We start from the raw sequence: 17,350 nt of genomic DNA on the forward strand, positions 1-17,350 counted from the left end.
TTAAACATAAACCTATTTGGTAAAAGAGAAAAATGAACATAATTCCTGATTCCTGCAGATAAAATACACTGTGAAGCTGTGTATTGCTTGCTGCCTGGCTCTTTTTGTTGGTCAGTTAACTGTCATGCAAAAGAGAACGAGCAAATTATGTTGAGTATAATGAGCAGTTTTCACCCAGTCATCATACCTCCCTAAAATCTCCCTGTCTTTCAATATCAAGATTTGTCACTGTAAAATAAATCATTATGATTGATTTACAGACCAGAATAGTTGTTTACTCCAATCATTAAGAAAATCGGGTACCTCTAAAAGCACAATTGTTGTTTTCCTGAATATGAAGTACTTATTGTGACAAGATGACTTATGCTTCACTCATATTTCAGTTATGGTATTTAACTTATTATTAGTAAATAAGGGTCAGTCATCAGACAGCAGTTTGACTGACTACAGTATAGCCCATTTGGTATAATTTTCTACATTTTGTCTCTTTGTTGCCAGTGAAATGTCTCTACATTATCAAACTTAATCCAAAGGGACACATTATTGTCATTATCTTCAGGAAGTTCTAATCATTGTATGCTTTTTTTAAAACAAATGATTATCATGAAATGTGTGAAGTTGGTCCTGGGTTGATATTTGACAAGCACGTACCTTGTCATCCTAATTTTTCCATTTCCAGGATGCAATTGATTTTTTGTTTAATTTTTAAATGTGCATACAATGGGAAAATTAATTTAAAATGTTATAAAGTAGCCCAAACCCAGGGTACAATCAGGTCAGACATCATCAAATAAAATTTCTCCTTTTGTCATGGGAAGATGGTAAACTTGTCATCAAATATGGTGCACACAATTTAAACATTCCTTGCACATGATACTGAGATAGAGGATGGGTTGAATTTACCTAGACCCTGCTATCCCCTTCTGCGGGTTCCTCTAGTGACAATTCTGATTTAAACCATTTTGAGAGACAGGTTACCAGACTAACGAATCAGTTAGTTCTGGTGTGGTAATGGTAAATCTTATATTCTTATGTTAATATTATGTCAATATGTTAATATTCTTATGTTAATAAAATTTCCTAGGTGGTTGATGATTGAAAGACATTGCACTGCCTCTGAGCCAGGGTTGATAACAGACATTTGAGAGAATTTTTTTCCCCCACTGATGATAATATTTTTAACAATTACTGTATGTTATCAGATTTGTGAATTTCAAACATATACCTTCTTGCTGACAGTGACATCTGTTCTCCTATGTGTGCAAACCCAATGTGCGTGCATGGATGTAGCTGGAATGTATTGTAAGTCTCTGGAAAAGGGGAGAGAGAAAGCCTTAGAAATAAGGTCACTAATGTGCAGGAGTAATTGCTGATCTGTATCAATATCAAAAGGAAAAAGCGCTGGTCAGCAAACTCCCAGTGGAGAACAGCAAGAAACAGCTGAGCTGATTCTTCCTTTCCAAACATTCATTGAATTTTCTGCCAATTACACACTCCCTTCCTTGTGTTAGGGCTCCTCATTAGCAATGCCCTCAAGCAAATCATGTGGTGAGAGCTTCCCCTCACAGCTGCCACCTGTCAGTGACTGGCCCTGAGGTACTGTAGAATGTGGAGAGGGATTTCTCTGCCCCCACCTCCACTCTTCTAATTGGCAGTTCCCCTTTGGTCATTTCTAATGTGACAGATCAGGAAATGCCTGTTCTCTTGTGTAAATCTGAATCCTCATGGCACATGGTACTTAGAGAAACAGCCTCACCTTCTTTTAAGCTTACTTTCCACTTTGAAACCATAAGTAAGGAGATCAATAAAATCCTCCAGTGTCATATTCACATACCATTTTGAATTGTTAAGCTCATGCTTGTGCTATTGTTCATCCTAGTACATGAATTCAGAAGCATAATAAAAATTGCAAGTGCAGCCGAGCAATGGAAACACATCTTGGCATTTTATTTTGCTTTTTAGTCAACGTTTTTAGGCTGAAATTCTGTCCTTAATTGGTCCAGTTGTAGCTGTGTATTACACCTAATATATGTTCGTAATAGAATTTCTAATTCTGCTCCCCAGTATTTTGGGGAGCAGTTTGAGCCACATATCCTTGTCGCTGTATGTACCACTTCTGATGTTTTTCTCTTTCAAATGGTGCTGGTACTCCTGAATAGGAAGCCTTTGAAATTAATGTTATTGTATTGCATGCTCTTGTTTCTTTGACTAGGCTAGAGAGAATATTTTTTGATCTAAATTAAAAAATTGACTCTTTTATTCCTTCATCCCAAAGTGAAGCACCAATGGATGTGCTGAATGCATAGGTACCTATATTATAAGGAAACATTTTTAGCCACTGAAATTCTTTGAAAACTATCCAGGATTCCATTCCCAGTCAGAAATTATATTTTGCTAATTCCATGACATGGCAGCAAAAGTTTAATGGGATATAGTAATTATTCAGTAATATTTTCTAAGTTTAATGTTCACCGACACTGAGCGAATAGAATGCAGACACATACAGATGCTAGGCCCATTACTCCAATGGAAAAAAGCCACCCTGCATCCCCCCAAATTTAAAAAATTAAGGGAATAACGTCTAGAGAAATACATAGAATAAAACTTCCCAGTGTTTCACAGACAATCTACATATACTGGAGCCCTAAGTAATAAATTTCTTTAAGGATAAGCGAGATAGTGAAATACCTTGCCTTACAACCATATAACTTGCAATTAAACACTCAGGAAGAGATTCTGAAAGTCACAAAGTGGGATTCAGCACCAGCTCTCACTGAAATTTAATGGCACTGGGTACCAAACTCCACTTCATGTCTTTCAAAATCAGCATTGCTATATGGTGAGGGGTGGGTTAAAACCATACCCCTCATCAACATTGCAATGCCAACAGATCCCACCCCGACCCCCAGTGTAGACACAGCCAGGTCACTGAAAGAATGCTTCCATCAACATAGCTAACATTGTTCAGGGATGGTGTTCCTCTGATGGGGGGCAGGGTACGTCTATTAGTGTAGACTAAGTCTGTACTATGGAACTGTGTTGGCATAGCTATTCCAGTATGGTCTCCATAGTGTAGACATACCTTTTACCTTTTCATTTTACTGATTAACTGTACTGTGAACCACTGTTTTTATGAAAAAAGGAAAGGAGTACTTGTGGGACCTTAGAGACTAACAAATTTATTAGAGCATAAGCTTTCGTGAGCTACAGCTCACTTCATTGGATACATACCTTTTTATGGAAGCAGAAAACCCATCACTTAAGTTGGACAACCAGTTTCATGTAAAGTCCATTATACTTTCTCCTAAAGTATTTTCAAAAGCAGCTAAATGATTTAGGAGCTTAAGTCCCATTTTCAAAAGTTACTTGAGTATTAAGGAGTAAATTAATGGGATTTAAGCTTCTATATGACTAAGGCCCAGATTCTCAAAGCGATTTGGATACATAACTCTCATTGTTTTCAATGGGAGTTAAACACCTGAGTTCCTTTGAGGATCTGGGCCTAAATCACTCTTGAAAATGGGACTTAGGCTTCTAAGTTACAAATATTTTGTTCAAAGTCTTTGGCTCTCAATGACATGCTGGTAGCTCTTTTACAAACATTTGATCTGATTTTCTTAGCTGGTAGATCTCTCTGGAAATCAGGCCAATTAATGATTAATTCTTACAAGACTCCTTTGAAAGAGGTACTATCCAGATTTTATGGATGAGAAAACTGAAATGCATTAATGGTCTGATCTTTTTTCTTTAGAAGAGCTCAGGGCTTGATTTTTTGAGTGCTCATCATCCATAATAAGGGCCAGATTTTGAAAAGTGCTCAGCTCTCACTGTGACACTTGTGCCCAGATTTTCAAAATGTGGCCCAAATCGTGGATGATGAACACTACCGACAATCTGGCCTTGGATGAGCTAACCAAGGTCACATGGTGAGTCAGTGGCACAGCCAGGAATCAAATGCAGTATTCCTTGCTCCCTGTCTTGTGTTTTAACCACTAGATCACACTGTTTCTGGAAAGCAAAACTATCAGTAAATAGTCCTCTGTTCTGCTCCTTTAATCGTTAATAGGTTAGTGATTTTAGAGTAACTTGTGCAGCAATGCTCTTTTGTTGTTGTTCTCCTCCTCCTTGACAGCTCCTAGATTGTTTTGTTATCCCAGTGGTGATATTACTGTCCTGGTTCTTCCTGCTGGTCCGATACAAGGCAGTTCATTTCATTGGAATTGTGGTCTGCATTCTGGGCATGGGCTGTATGGCAGGAGCAGACGTCCTTGTCGGGAGACAACAAGGAGCAGGTGAGTCTTTGGATACATTTATGTGATTGGCTTTTCATTCAAGGAAAGCTACATAACACTGAGGTGATCCGAGAGGGTAGGAAGGGGGCAAAGAGGGGAAAAGCCCCAAGAGATCATGTGTGGGTTTAAATGTGTTTCTGAGTTTTCAACCATCTCCATGGCTCAACATCCATTCATTGAGGGCAGGAACAATAGAATAAAATAACCCCAACTAATGAGGGTCAGTGCCACTTAGGGAGATGACTTGAAACACTTTTACTTCAAGCCTCAGCAGCAGTCTTGCTCAGCTCTTTGGCTGCATCTTTGAGCTACAGCCCCCTATTCTCTCTCAGCCCCTCCAGTTTGTTTTCTCACTTCTGTTCCCTTTTGCTCACTTTCTGCACACAGCCTACTTCACTGGTCACATACTCAGACACATCCAACCCACAAATTAACAATCTCCATCGTGTGCTGCACCAAACCTGAAATAATGGTTAATTGTGGAGATGCCTGCATCATACCTGAAATGACTTGTTTATATGTAAAACATGCTTTTTTGTGGATTATATGAATAATGTGTGTTTAGCCACAATAATAGCACACTGATGGGCAGTATGGAAGGGACTACATTTCATCAATCAATATCTTCTGTCACATTGATTTTTCTAGTGCCAGCCCAACTGATGTGGGAAGAGAACAAGTTCTTTTCAAAAATTGTCAGTTGGATGCCGTTTTCATTCTAAATTATAAGTACTGAATTTTGAGCTGAGCATAATGCACTGGGATTTTAAAGTCAGTGTTCTGAATACAAATGTAAGTGCAGGGAAAACTGCACTTGCCAAGATGCTACTGAACAAAAACTGAGCAGGTTTATAGAGAGCAGACCAGCCTGTGTTGTCCCATCACTTTCTCTTTTCCTGTCCTGAAGACTTTCACTTCATCTCCCTACCCAAGAAGCAACTCTGTCCCAGTTACAAAGAAGAAGATCTGTTCTGTCTCATGAATCAGCAAATCAGAGCTGCATTAAGAAAAACTCTACACAAAATATAAAGTTACATTCAGAAAACAGCAGTATTGCCTACACTCAAAAGTCAGGAAAGGCCAAAATTAAGGTTGCATGGGCATGTGTGTAATGGATTGTAATCTTGGTTACAAGATTATAGTCTGTTTCTTAGTTAATACAATACAATATTATACAATGCTTCTACATTCTTACAGAAACACCTATAGTGTCTTGCAATTTTTTTCATTCCTTTTACTTAAGCAGTTTTCATTGTCATAATGGTCCAGTATATCTTTAATGACTTAAATATTTGAGCTCAGGTGCACCAGAGCAGGGCTCCCCTCTATGATCCTTAAACATTTCTCAAGAGATATTCCTCAACTGCTGTACACAATGCCCCATTGAAGTCTAGGGCAAAACACCTGTTGACATCAGCAAGGTCAGGATTTCACCCTCAGGCACCAAAGGAAACATGCTGGCTACCAATTTACCTGCTCCTCACTGGGTGGATGGGCTGTGGCTCACTGGGAACTTGCAGGGCTGTGGACCAGGGTAGAGAGGGCATGCAGAGATTCAGGGACCAGTGAAGCAGCTGTGAGAAATGGCGGGGAGGAGGGAGAACCGTACACAAAAGGAGTCTGTCCAGTGGGGTTCCAAGCTCCTTAGGAAGGTACTGAAAGATCTGCCTTTGAGGTAAAGGAGCCAGGGAACAGGGGTTCTATCCTTTGCTCCTTAGCAGGTGTGCAGCTATAGAGATTGCTGTTCAGGAAACTTGGAAACAGGAGCCTGGAGGAATGTGAGGAAACTTTGAAATTGAAACTGAATTTTTGTGGAATCCATTATGTGCCCTTCCTCCCTAGCAACTTTAATTAGTTCATTTGATTTCACTTGTTCTATTTAGGGAAAGAAAAAGTTAGAGATAATCCCATACTAACTAGAGTAAGCCATTAGATTGAAGTAGTCACTTGGCAGGTTACTGGCAAGAAGCAGGTATTATTTGTCATATTCATTGGTACTGTACAGATAAGGCTTCTAGGTATTTTGATCCCAGAACATTCTGTACTCATGCATTATTGCCTGCTTCTAATGCAGACCTGGACCTGAAGGACTGTCAGTATCTGTGTTTATTGGTATGCAAGGAGAAGAAATTCAACCACAAGCATCTGCCTTTCATGTCAAGTATCACAGCCCTTTTAAAATTGTAAAATGACTTTATTAAAATTCAGGGAATGACTTCTATGTTACGTGTCCCCTTTAATGAAGTAAAATGAATGAGCTGGTTCTATTTATGTAAAGCGGTCAAGACAGACTCTAAATAAATAAATAAATGCTGGCGGTGAAATAAAAGGCTTCAGGAGGCTCTTCAGTAAAGAGTGCTGCATTGTTTATAGGATATTTTTCATGGCTAGGCAAACAAAAGAAGGGGATGAACCAGAAACAAGTACACTTCTATTGTTTATCAATAAATCCCTGCTCCTCCTGTGCACAAACTGTTTAGGTTCAAGGGCAGTGAACTTATACACTTACAGGACATACCTGATATCACTGTAGCATAGTCTCTCATAAAGATATTATTTACTATGTTAACAGTCTCCCAAAATGTGCCAGGCATCTGCTGAATGAGAAATGGTGGTTTATAACAACATAGGGCTTGATCCTACAAAGACTTAGGACTTCTGGGTCATTGAACTCACGTGAGTAAAGTTACCTAGGTGCCTAAGGGCTTATCTACATGGCGGGGTAATGCACGCTACAGATGTGTGATTTCTAAAGGGTTCTAAAGTGTTGCATGTCAGTTGGTCTGTATAGACTCTGCTGGCATGAACTAGCAGTTCTTTAGTGCACTTTAACATAGTGCTGTTTCACACTATAATGCAAATAAAAAATATTTCAAAATGAAAAGTCATTTCAAAATGAAAAATCAAAATGTGGTGTTGCAAAAGTGTTAAAATGGGATGTTTTGACATTGTTGGAACTGTTTTCCTCTCCATTTTCTTCCAAAATGAAATTCTGACAAAATCTACTCTATTTTGCAAAGCATTTCATTGTTGACAGAACTGCATATTTTGATGGAACACGGTTCTTTTGAAATCTCTTCAACATGGTCCAGCCAATAGTCCTAATGAAATAATCTGGATTAGTCACATGGTTTAAGTTAATCACACTCATAAGTCTTTGCAGGATCAGTGCCTAAGTTTTCTGGAATAGCTGGAACTTGAATAAACCTACCTGAAAGCTCTCTGCTAAAATAACAATAAAAGCCTCCAAGAGTTAAGGAGGTTTCAAATGCTCTTTGAGAACGCCAGTACTTCGGTGGCAATACACATCAGGCAGGTGTGTTTTTCCCTGTGTCCGGTACATTAGACAGCACTACAGTTGTTAAATACAGTGTAAAAATCTGCATTATCACTGCTCTATACTCCACAACAAAAAACAAAAAAAGGTTAGTCTCTGAAATGTGCTATTTTGTTTCTGGGCTTTACAAATTCATCTTCTCCTCCAGTTTTTCTCCTTCACAAAACAATTAAATCTCTCCCTCTGTCTCTGCTAGGTTTCCTTTACATTTTGAATGCAAATGGGTAAACAACAGTATATTTGCATGCAGGTTGTTTACAAAGATGTGGGCTATTTTGCTAGGTCTCAAGTCTGCGGGGAAGAGCTTGCAATAGTTCTAGGCAAATGATCATTATTTTGAAGCCTCCTGTGTTTTTTCTCCATTTATTCCTAGGTGAAAATAAGCTGATAGGGGATCTCTTAGTACTAGGTGGAGCAACACTCTACGGCATCTCCAATGTTTGTGAGGAGTACATTGTCCGAAACATGAGTCGGGTGGAGTTCTTGGGCATGATTGGGCTGTTTGGCTCCTTCTTCAGTGGAATTCAGCTGTAAGTGAGAGAGTTTGCAATTTGAGCCTATTGAACTTAATTAATCAGTTAGCTTTTTCTTCGTTTCATTCCCCTTTGTTCTTAGCCAGACATTTACTGTGGAGAGTAGACTGTTTAAACTCTTGTGTTTTAAGTCTTTACTTGGTCAGTTTTAATATTTCCTGTCAGGTCAGTAAATTTCAGCAATGATCTAAATATTTATCTAAATTTGCACTGAGGCACTACAGTGAATTGTGTTCTAGAAGAACCACATGTAAACAGGTGGATACTATTTTACATCTATCAATTTGCTATTTCAAGACAAATGGCAGTTTAGCATCTTGAGCTATATTAGGAATGATGCAGGCTACACCTATCTGTAATTGTGATTCATGTTTATAAAAAGTCACCTAGAATTATAAGCAGATGGAAACACTGGCTCTTCCAGAAGGTATTTCATTAATAATTTTACTCCATGTAAATTATTTATGATATTTAGAAAACTATGAAAGAAAACACAGAAACAGTTCCTTTGCAGTGATAACACAGAAAGGGCCAAATGTTCAAAAGATTGTCTCATGAATTGCAGGCATACCCACTGCCCCCATAAAGCCACATATATTCACACAAATGGGTAGTGATGTGCACAAGTGTCCATTTTGCACTCCAGATGCAGGCTTTGTAGCGGGAGAGTAGGTTCCAGCCTTTGAAAATGTGTCTGGTAAAGGAAAATACCACCCCAAACCATTACTAAGTAATATTGCTAAATTTTATGCAGATCTGATTATTGTTGTGCCCAAAATAACTTGTAATTATTAATCAAAACTGGTGGTTTATCTGCACAGCTGATCTGCCCAGACTCCAAGTATAGAGAATGATCAGCAATAAATCCCTATTGAGTCCCACTGAACCAACTACATTTGTTTAGTAGGCTCATTTATTATTTTTGTATACCCATTGTTGTGGCATCTGGGCACGACTTAAGTGTTTGAAATCAACTGCTCGCTGCACAAGTAAAGTTCATTAAGGAAATAAGAACTGGTAAAAATGTCTGATTTGCTTGGGGAAAATCATTTTTATTGCCTAGCTATACATGGTCAGCAATAGGTAATGATACTGAAGACAGTCAGTGTGGAGTCTTACTAAGTGTATGTCAACTTAGACACATCTAGGAGGCAGTGTTGCCTGATGGAGACTGCACTGGGCTGTGACTCAGGAGAGTGGGGTTCTGGTCCCAGCTCTGCTGCTTGCCTTTGGGAGCTCACTTTACACCTGTACCATTTGTAAAATGGGGGTACTGATACTGTGACCTCCTTTATAAATTGCTTTAAAACCTATGGATGAAAAGCACGATATATTATATTAAAATAATAATACAATACACCATTAGAGTTTTCTGCATTACATTTATATAAGCATAGCTTGAAAAGCTGTGGGTGATTATTAGCTACTTCAGTGCAATGAGGATCTAAAATAGCTGGGAACAGTCTGGAGAAGGAATCTGACTTGGAAATTAGACAGTTGCCCAGCACGTCAGCAACAGCACCTATTTTGGTGGCATCCGTGGGTGCTGGGATAGAAATTAATGGATGCTAATCTGGGCACTGTAGTGAGGAAACATAAAACAGTCTGAAAAATGAAGCATCTACTACAAAATCTAGTGTGAGGAAGAGTGAGTTTGATAGTAAAGCTGCAATATTTCATTCTAGCTTACTCTTGTCTGGAGAGTTGCATCCTGAGGATAGGGGGGAGGGGGCAGGGAAAGGAGGAAGAAATTGTATTTGTTTGCTATTGATATATTTGTAAATCTAATGCTGAGCATAAAATAATGAGATCAGTTTGTCTGTAAAAGAATGGAATTATACGTGCCTTTGTATGCATGAGACGTATGTCTCTGTTTACGGGCTGTCCCCCAGGATTGTCTTGAAAACAAAATGCTGCGACTCATGAGGTTATCCTGCTGAGCAACAATTTAAATGAAGTTAAATCTAAGAACTTTGCTGCAAGGTTCCAGGTCAGGAAACGGCAATACAGAAGAAGTATATGGCAGTAAATTATGTTCTGTGGAACAACACTCCATTAGGTTGTATGTCCCCCTCATTTACCATGTAGTTGTTATAGATCATGAACAGTCCTCTTCTCACCAACTAACTTCCCCTTCTGATTTTGACACCTAGCTCTCTGTCTTCCTCTCATCATTGTCTCCCACCCTCATCCTCTACACTTGAACTTCCAGAGTACTGGGCCACTTAGCCTCTTGTCTCCCTACCCTCATCTCCTTGTTTGCTCTGCAGCTTTGAGGCACCATTTGCTTCTTCAACAATCATTGCCTTGCCTTATTCTATGTATGCTGCCCTCTATACATGGGATGCCCTTCCTGAGATAGTCCACAAAATCACAGCCTTCTCCTTGTTGAAACCCCTCCTGGAGACACACCTCTACTGCAATGACTAAACGTAGAGTAATTTGTCTCTCTTCCTTTAAATATTGCTTGCTTGCTTGCTTGCTTGAAGATTATAATATGGTCTGTTTTGAGGGGCTCTGTGCTGAGCCAAGTGGCCTGCTAGGCTAGGCTGAGAGCTTACTAATGAGCTTACTAATTGCGATCTCTTGATTCCTAACCTCCTTAGGATGCTTTGACAAGGGGGCGGGGCTAACTCAGGTAGAACAAGGGTTTAAAGAGCCAGCTCCACAGCAACCAGAGAAGCTAGTGAACAGGGAAGTTTTGTGAGGGAGTTTGAAAGACATTCCTTTCAGGTCCAGCTCTCAAGCAGAGAGAGTTCCATGACAGAATGTGAGAGCATAAAACAGAGTGAGATACCAAGATTAGGTAGGGAGAGTTCAGTAGGAGGGAGAGGTGGCTGAGGGACTATAACATAACTACTAGAAGAGGGTCAGAAAGACCTCTTGAAAAAAAAAGACACAGGAGGTAAGGGAAAAAGGGACATGAGTATGAGAGAAAGGGGGAGAGGAGGAAGACACCTAGCAAACATACTCTAAACTTAGGCCAATAACGCCACCCCCCCAAAAAATAAATAAATAAAACCCCAAAACCACTCCTGCAAAAGTAAAAAGAATGCAGGCAGAAGTCCATCACAGAGTGGATGCTCTCCAGTTTATTGCAGTGAATGCAGCATGGGCACATGGTATATATGTGCATTTGATGCAAGAAACTCATGGCCAAAGAGACACAATATGAGCTCTTGAGGCTAGAGTGGCGGAACTGAAGGAGCTAAGGGAGACAGAGAGGTACATAGAAGGGACTTTCAGGAAACACAATAGAGTGGTCCCACCGCCAGTTTGACAGCGTCTGTGCTGTTGAAAAGGATAAAAATCTCAGGGAAGGGAGAACATCAAGCCGGAGCATAGGGAAATGATTCTATATTTGGAACTTCCTTCTAGATGACATCATGGTTTCCTTCTGGGGAGGAAACCCCCATTATTAGGAAGAGCCAGGTAATAGTGATGGGAGATTTGCTTATTAGAAATATAAATAGTTGGGTTTATGATGACAGGAGAACCGCATGGTGAATTGCCCTCTAGATGCAAAGTTTGCAGATCTCATGAGACATCTAGGCAGACTTATGTGCAGTCCTGGGGAGGAGCTGATGGTCATGGTACATGTAAATGGTACATGGTACATGATGGTCATGGTACATGTAAATACCAGTGACATACAGAAAAGTAAAAGAGAGCTCCTGGAGGCCAAATTTAGGCTGCTAGGTTAGAGATTAAAGTCTAGGACCTCCATGGTAGTGTTCTCTAAAATACTCCAGTTCCATGCACAGGGCCAGAAAGACAGGTGGAACTGTGGGGTCTCAAAGTGTGGATGAGATAATTGTGTTGAGAGGAGGGTTTTAGGTTTATTAGGAACTGGAGAACCTTTTGGGAAAGTGGGAGCCTATACAGGAAAGATGGGCTCCACCTAAACCAAAACAGAATTAGCCTGCTGGCATGTAAAATGAAAAGGTTATAGAAGATTTTTTAAAATTAAGGGCTGGAGTAAAGTTCACAGGTGTGATGGAGCACACAATTCGGGTGGAGACATCCCTTAGGGAAGAGTTTATTAAAGGGGAAACTCTATATCTTAGTAAAGAGGATAGGAAAGAAGTTGATAAAATACAGGTATGAACTAGTGAGGAACAGTCAAACATAAGAGTCCCATTTAAATATAACACACAAAGGCAAGCAACTGATTACTGGCAAAATGTACAAGTGTTTATATACAGATGCTAGAAGTCTAAATACGAAGACGGATGAACAGTAGTGCCTGACATTAAATGAGGATAGTGATATAATAAGGCACAGCAGAAACTTATTAGAATGATGATAATCAACAGGACTTGGTAATATCAGGGTTTAAAATATATAGGAATGATAGAGTAGATTGCAGTGGTGGGGGAGTGGCACTATATGTGAAAGAAAGCATAGAGTCAAATAAAGTAAAAATCTTAAATGAATAAAACTGTACTATAGAATCACTATGGATAGAAATTCCATACTTCAACAATAAGAGTATTGCAGTAGGAATATACTACTGACCCCCTGACCAGGATGGTGACAGTAATTGTGAAATGCTCAAGGAGATTACAGACAGAAAACACAATAATAATGACGGATTTCAACTATCCTCATATTGGCTGGGTATATGTCACCTCAGGAAGGGATGTAGAGATAAAACTTCTGGACAACATTAGTGACTGCTTCTTGGAGCAACTTGTCCTGGAACCCACAAGGGGAGAGGCCATTTTTGATTTAGTCCTGAGCGGAGCACACGATTTGGTCCAAGAGGTGAATATAACTGAATGGTTCAATAATAGCGACCATGGTGTAATTAAATTTAATATCCTTGTGGGTGGGGGGGAAGTGCCAAAGACACCTACCACTGCAGCATTTAACATCAAAAAGGAAAGTTGTGCAAAAATGAGGAAGCTAGCTAAACAGAAAGTAAAAGCAACAGTCACAAAATGCCTGCAAACGGCATGGAAACTCTGTAAAAACACCATAATAGAGGCTTACAGTAAATGTATACCCCAAATAAAAAAAATGGAGGACCAAAAATGCCACCATGGCTAAACAGCAGAATAAAACAGGTGGTTAGAGGCGAAAAGACTTTCATTAAAAATCGGAAGTAAAATCCTAGTGAGGAAAACAGAAAGGAGCATAAACTCTGGCATGTCAGGTGTAAAAGTGTAATAAACCAGGCCAAGAAAGAATTTGAAAGAGCAAACACCAAAAGACACAAAAACTAACAGAATTTTTTTTTAAGTACATAAGAAGCAGGAAGCTGCTATAACAGTCTGTGGGGCCATTGGACAATCGGGGTGCTGCTAAAGGAGCACTCAAGGAAGACAAGGCCGTTGAGGAGAAACTAAGTGAATTCTTTGCATCAGTCTTCACTGCAGAGGATGAGAGAAATTCCTGCACTTGAGCTGGGTTTTTTTGTTTTTTTGGGTTTTTTTGGTGACAAATCTGAGGGACTGTCCCACATTGAGGTGTCAGTAGAGGAGGCTTTGGCACAAACTGATACATTAAACAGTAGTGAGTCACCAGGACCTGATGGTATTCACCCAAGAGTTCTGAAGAAACTCAAATATGAAATTGCAGAACTACTAACTTAAATCAGCCTCTGTAGATGATTGGAGGGTAGCTAATGTAACACCCATTTTTTAAAAAGCCTCCAGAAGTGATTCTGGCAATTACAGGTGAGTAAGCCTAACTTCAGTACTAGGGCAAGTGGCTGATATTATAGTAAAGAACAAAATTATCAAACACATAGATAAACATGGTATGTTGGGGTGGAGCCAACATGGCTTTTATAAAGGGAAATCATGCTTCACCAATCTATTAGAATTCTTTGTGGGTGTCAACAAATATGTGGACCAGGGTGATCCAGTAGATATAATGGACTTGGACTTTCAGAAAGCCTTTGACTAGGTACCTCACCAAAGGCTCTTAAGAAAACTATGTAGTCATGGAATAAGAGGTAAGGTCCTCTCATGGATTAGTAACTGGTTAAAAGATAGGAAACAAAGGATAGAAATAAATGCTTAGTTTTCAGATGGAGGTAAATAAATAGGTCCCAAAGATCTGAACTGTTCACCATATTCATAAGTAATCTGGGAAAGGGGGTTAACACTGAGGTGGTAAAATTTGAAGGCAATACAAAATTACTCAAGATAGTTAAGTTCAAAAGTGACTGTGAAGAGTTTCAAAGGCATCTCACTAAACTTGGCAACAAAGTGGCAGCTGAAATTCACTGTTGATAAGTGTAAAGTTATGCACATTGGAAAACATAATCCCAACTATACCTACAAAATGGTGGAGTCTAAATTAGCTGTTACCATTCAAGAAAGATTTTGGAGTCAATGTGGATAGTTCTCTGAAAACATCTGTTCAGTATGCAGCAGGAGTAAAAAAAACAAAAAAACAGAATGTTAGAAACCATTAGGAAAGGGCTAGATAATAAGCCAGAAAATAACATAATGTCACTATATAAATCCATGGTACCCCCGCACCTTCCATACAAGGCGAAGTTTAAAAGCGTGGAACTGTTCAGCTTAAGAAAGAGACAACTAAGATAGGTATGATAGAGGTGTATAAAATCATGAATAGTATAGAAAGAATGTTATTTACCCGTTCATGTAACACAAGAAGTAGGGAAAATTAAATTTCCAATGAAATTAATAGGCAGCAGGTTTAAAACAAACAAAAGGAAATACTTCTTCACAAACACACAGTCATCCTGTAGAACTTGTTGCCAGGGGATGTTGTGAAGGCCAAAAGTATAATTGGGTTAACAAAATAATTAAATAAGTTCATGGAAGATAAGTCCAACAATGCCAATTAGCCAAGATGGTCAGAAACACAAACCCATGCTGCGGTTCTCCCTAAACCTCCAACTTCCAGAAACTGCGACTGGATGACAGGGAATGGATCACTCGATATTGCCCTATTCTGTTCATTCCCTCTTGAAGAATCTGGCATTGGCCACAGTCAGAAGATAGGACACTGGGCTAGATGCACAATTGGTCTGACCCAGTATGGACATTCTTATATTTTTAAATATTTATATATTAGAAAGCTAAGCAAAAGTATTGTCATGAAAACTCTGAAGCATACATAGTGTATTCTATCACTTGTTTGTGGGTCCCCTTTCCTTTCCCATGCATCTCTCTCTTTGTTTTGTATTTTTTGGAGTGCAAGCTCTTTGGGACAGGAACCGTGCCTCCTTTTGTCTTGTGCCTGGTGGGTGCAGCTGGAAACTCATAATAATAATAAAGAAAAGTGGTAGCTGCATATTATGCTTTTTGAAAATTGTTTCAGAATTATTTTAAGCCTCTCTGTACATGAGAGGAAAGGGGGATCTTCACTTTAAGAATCAAAAACTCATAAGAGCCCTGCACAGCAGGGTTTCATCCCCAAATCACAGGCCAGAGAAGGCTGGTTGAGTGGTGAACTAGCTAGGAGGAGTCCTGACCTGTAGGATCCCATCATTAGAGCACGGGGGGCCTTATTGGCACCTCACTATTTCCTTATACTCCCCCATCTATTCGTATCCATCTCTTGTCTTTTGTCTTTATAAATTCTTTGGGGCAGGGACCGCTTTTTTGTTCTGTGTCTGTGCCTAGCACAAGGGGGTCTTGGTCCAAAGCAGGGACTCTTATGCACTACAATAACACAAATAATAAGGGTCTTCGTGTTAATGGGCTTTTAAAATTCAGTTAACCTTGAAACTAAATCCTGACTGGACTCCTTCAGTTTGGCCCACCCTTAGTTTTGTTTCTTGAGTTTTATTGCTATGATTACGTGGTTTCTCTCTTAATGTTTGACAAATTGTAGCACTGGATGTTTTCCCCAAGACCATTCTGTGAAATCTGCCACCTCAAGTCTGTGATTTACTCATCATTGTATTTATTCTACACTGCAGAGGAGCTTTGAAGAGTGTATAACTCATGCAGATACATTATCAATCCTTAAAGTTCAAGAGCTTTAAGAATATTAAGTCCCAAAGGTCAGGCTGGTATGAAAGTGTGGTGGGGGGGCGGAGGGGGGCAGCTCTGGATTAACAGCCAGAGATTTGGAGATAAACCAGGGCAAATCACATGCTATAAAATCTGATTACTGCACCAAAGATCTTTCCAACACACAGATATAGGGATAAAACCAAAGTGGGTTATCTAGGTCCGACTGCATTTGGTCTGTATAGCTGTTTTCAGAGTCTGTTGTTATAAGGCTATTCATTTTGTGTTGTCCACCATATGAATTGCATGAGTGGAAGTAATTTAAGTTCTGTTCCTCCCCATCAAACTTTGCCTTCTTTTCTTTTCCAGTGCAATAATGGAACACAAGGAGTTGTTAAAAGTTCCCTGGGATTGGCAAATAGGTAAGAAGATAATTCACTTCATTGAAGACTGTTGCTGAAGAAAGCAACAGGAGGAATAATTCTTAGGGAGGAGTGTGGGAGGGCTAAAGGAGGCAAGGTTTGCTATATTCAAGCAAGCTACCGTCAAAGGTTGGAACTCCATACCTCATAACCTTTTAAACTGATCTATGCCCCCACTTCTCCCACTGCCATATTATATATTCCCTGCACCATTAGGCTTTAGGCAGAGAAGAAGCATGTGAATGTCATAAGTAAATCACTCTGGTAGCAGGGTGACCTCACCAATAACAGGCTTCTCATTCCAAAATTCAGTGCAGCACTGAGACAAATAACCATAGTGGTTGTTAAAAGCCAACATTTTACACTCAGTGCAAAGGAAAGAAAACAGAACTTAACAAAAAACTGTAAAAGAAAATTGCCTGCACTGGATTTCTCAGGTCCATAAAACCTTTTCTGAGAGGAGCATTTCTGCATGCAGATAGTTAATTGCTCTCCAAGTGAACTTGGTGAGTTGTAACAGACATGTATTTCAAGTAAGTTTTTGGTAGCATCATGCACAATGACCATACTGCATATTAAGAGGGGGGTGGGGGCACCATTGTTTGGCTTGTTGGAGGAAGGTGTGTACCTCATTAAGGGGCTAGAGAGGAATGGAGCAACTTTTACAGATGCTGCAGAGCATGTCCGTGTGGGAACATTGACCCATCCCTCCTCCCAGGTGACTAGAAGAGAAGGGGTACTATAGAGGTCCATGCCAGTCAGGAAAAGCCCTCTTTTATTTGGACCAGATAAAATGGATTGGTAAAGGATTTAAAGGAGGTATTTG

General features: G+C 39.6%; 1 protein-coding gene across 2 annotated transcripts in view; it reads left to right on the plus strand.

Moving 5' to 3' along the window:
• Positions 1-17,350, plus strand: part of SLC35F1 (solute carrier family 35 member F1) — a 388,001-nt gene that overhangs the window by 332,880 nt on the left and 37,771 nt on the right. For both annotated transcript variants that reach the window (XM_048844698.2, XM_048844699.2), the window contains 3 exons: positions 4,133-4,292; positions 8,003-8,159; positions 16,472-16,524. In XM_048844698.2, the coding sequence (XP_048700655.1) occupies positions 4,133-4,292; positions 8,003-8,159; positions 16,472-16,524 (370 nt within the window). The remainder of the gene's footprint in view (positions 1-4,132; positions 4,293-8,002; positions 8,160-16,471; positions 16,525-17,350) is intronic.

This window comes from Caretta caretta, chromosome 3 (assembly GCF_965140235.1).
Source record: "Caretta caretta isolate rCarCar2 chromosome 3, rCarCar1.hap1, whole genome shotgun sequence".
NCBI lineage: Eukaryota > Metazoa > Chordata > Testudines > Cheloniidae > Caretta > Caretta caretta.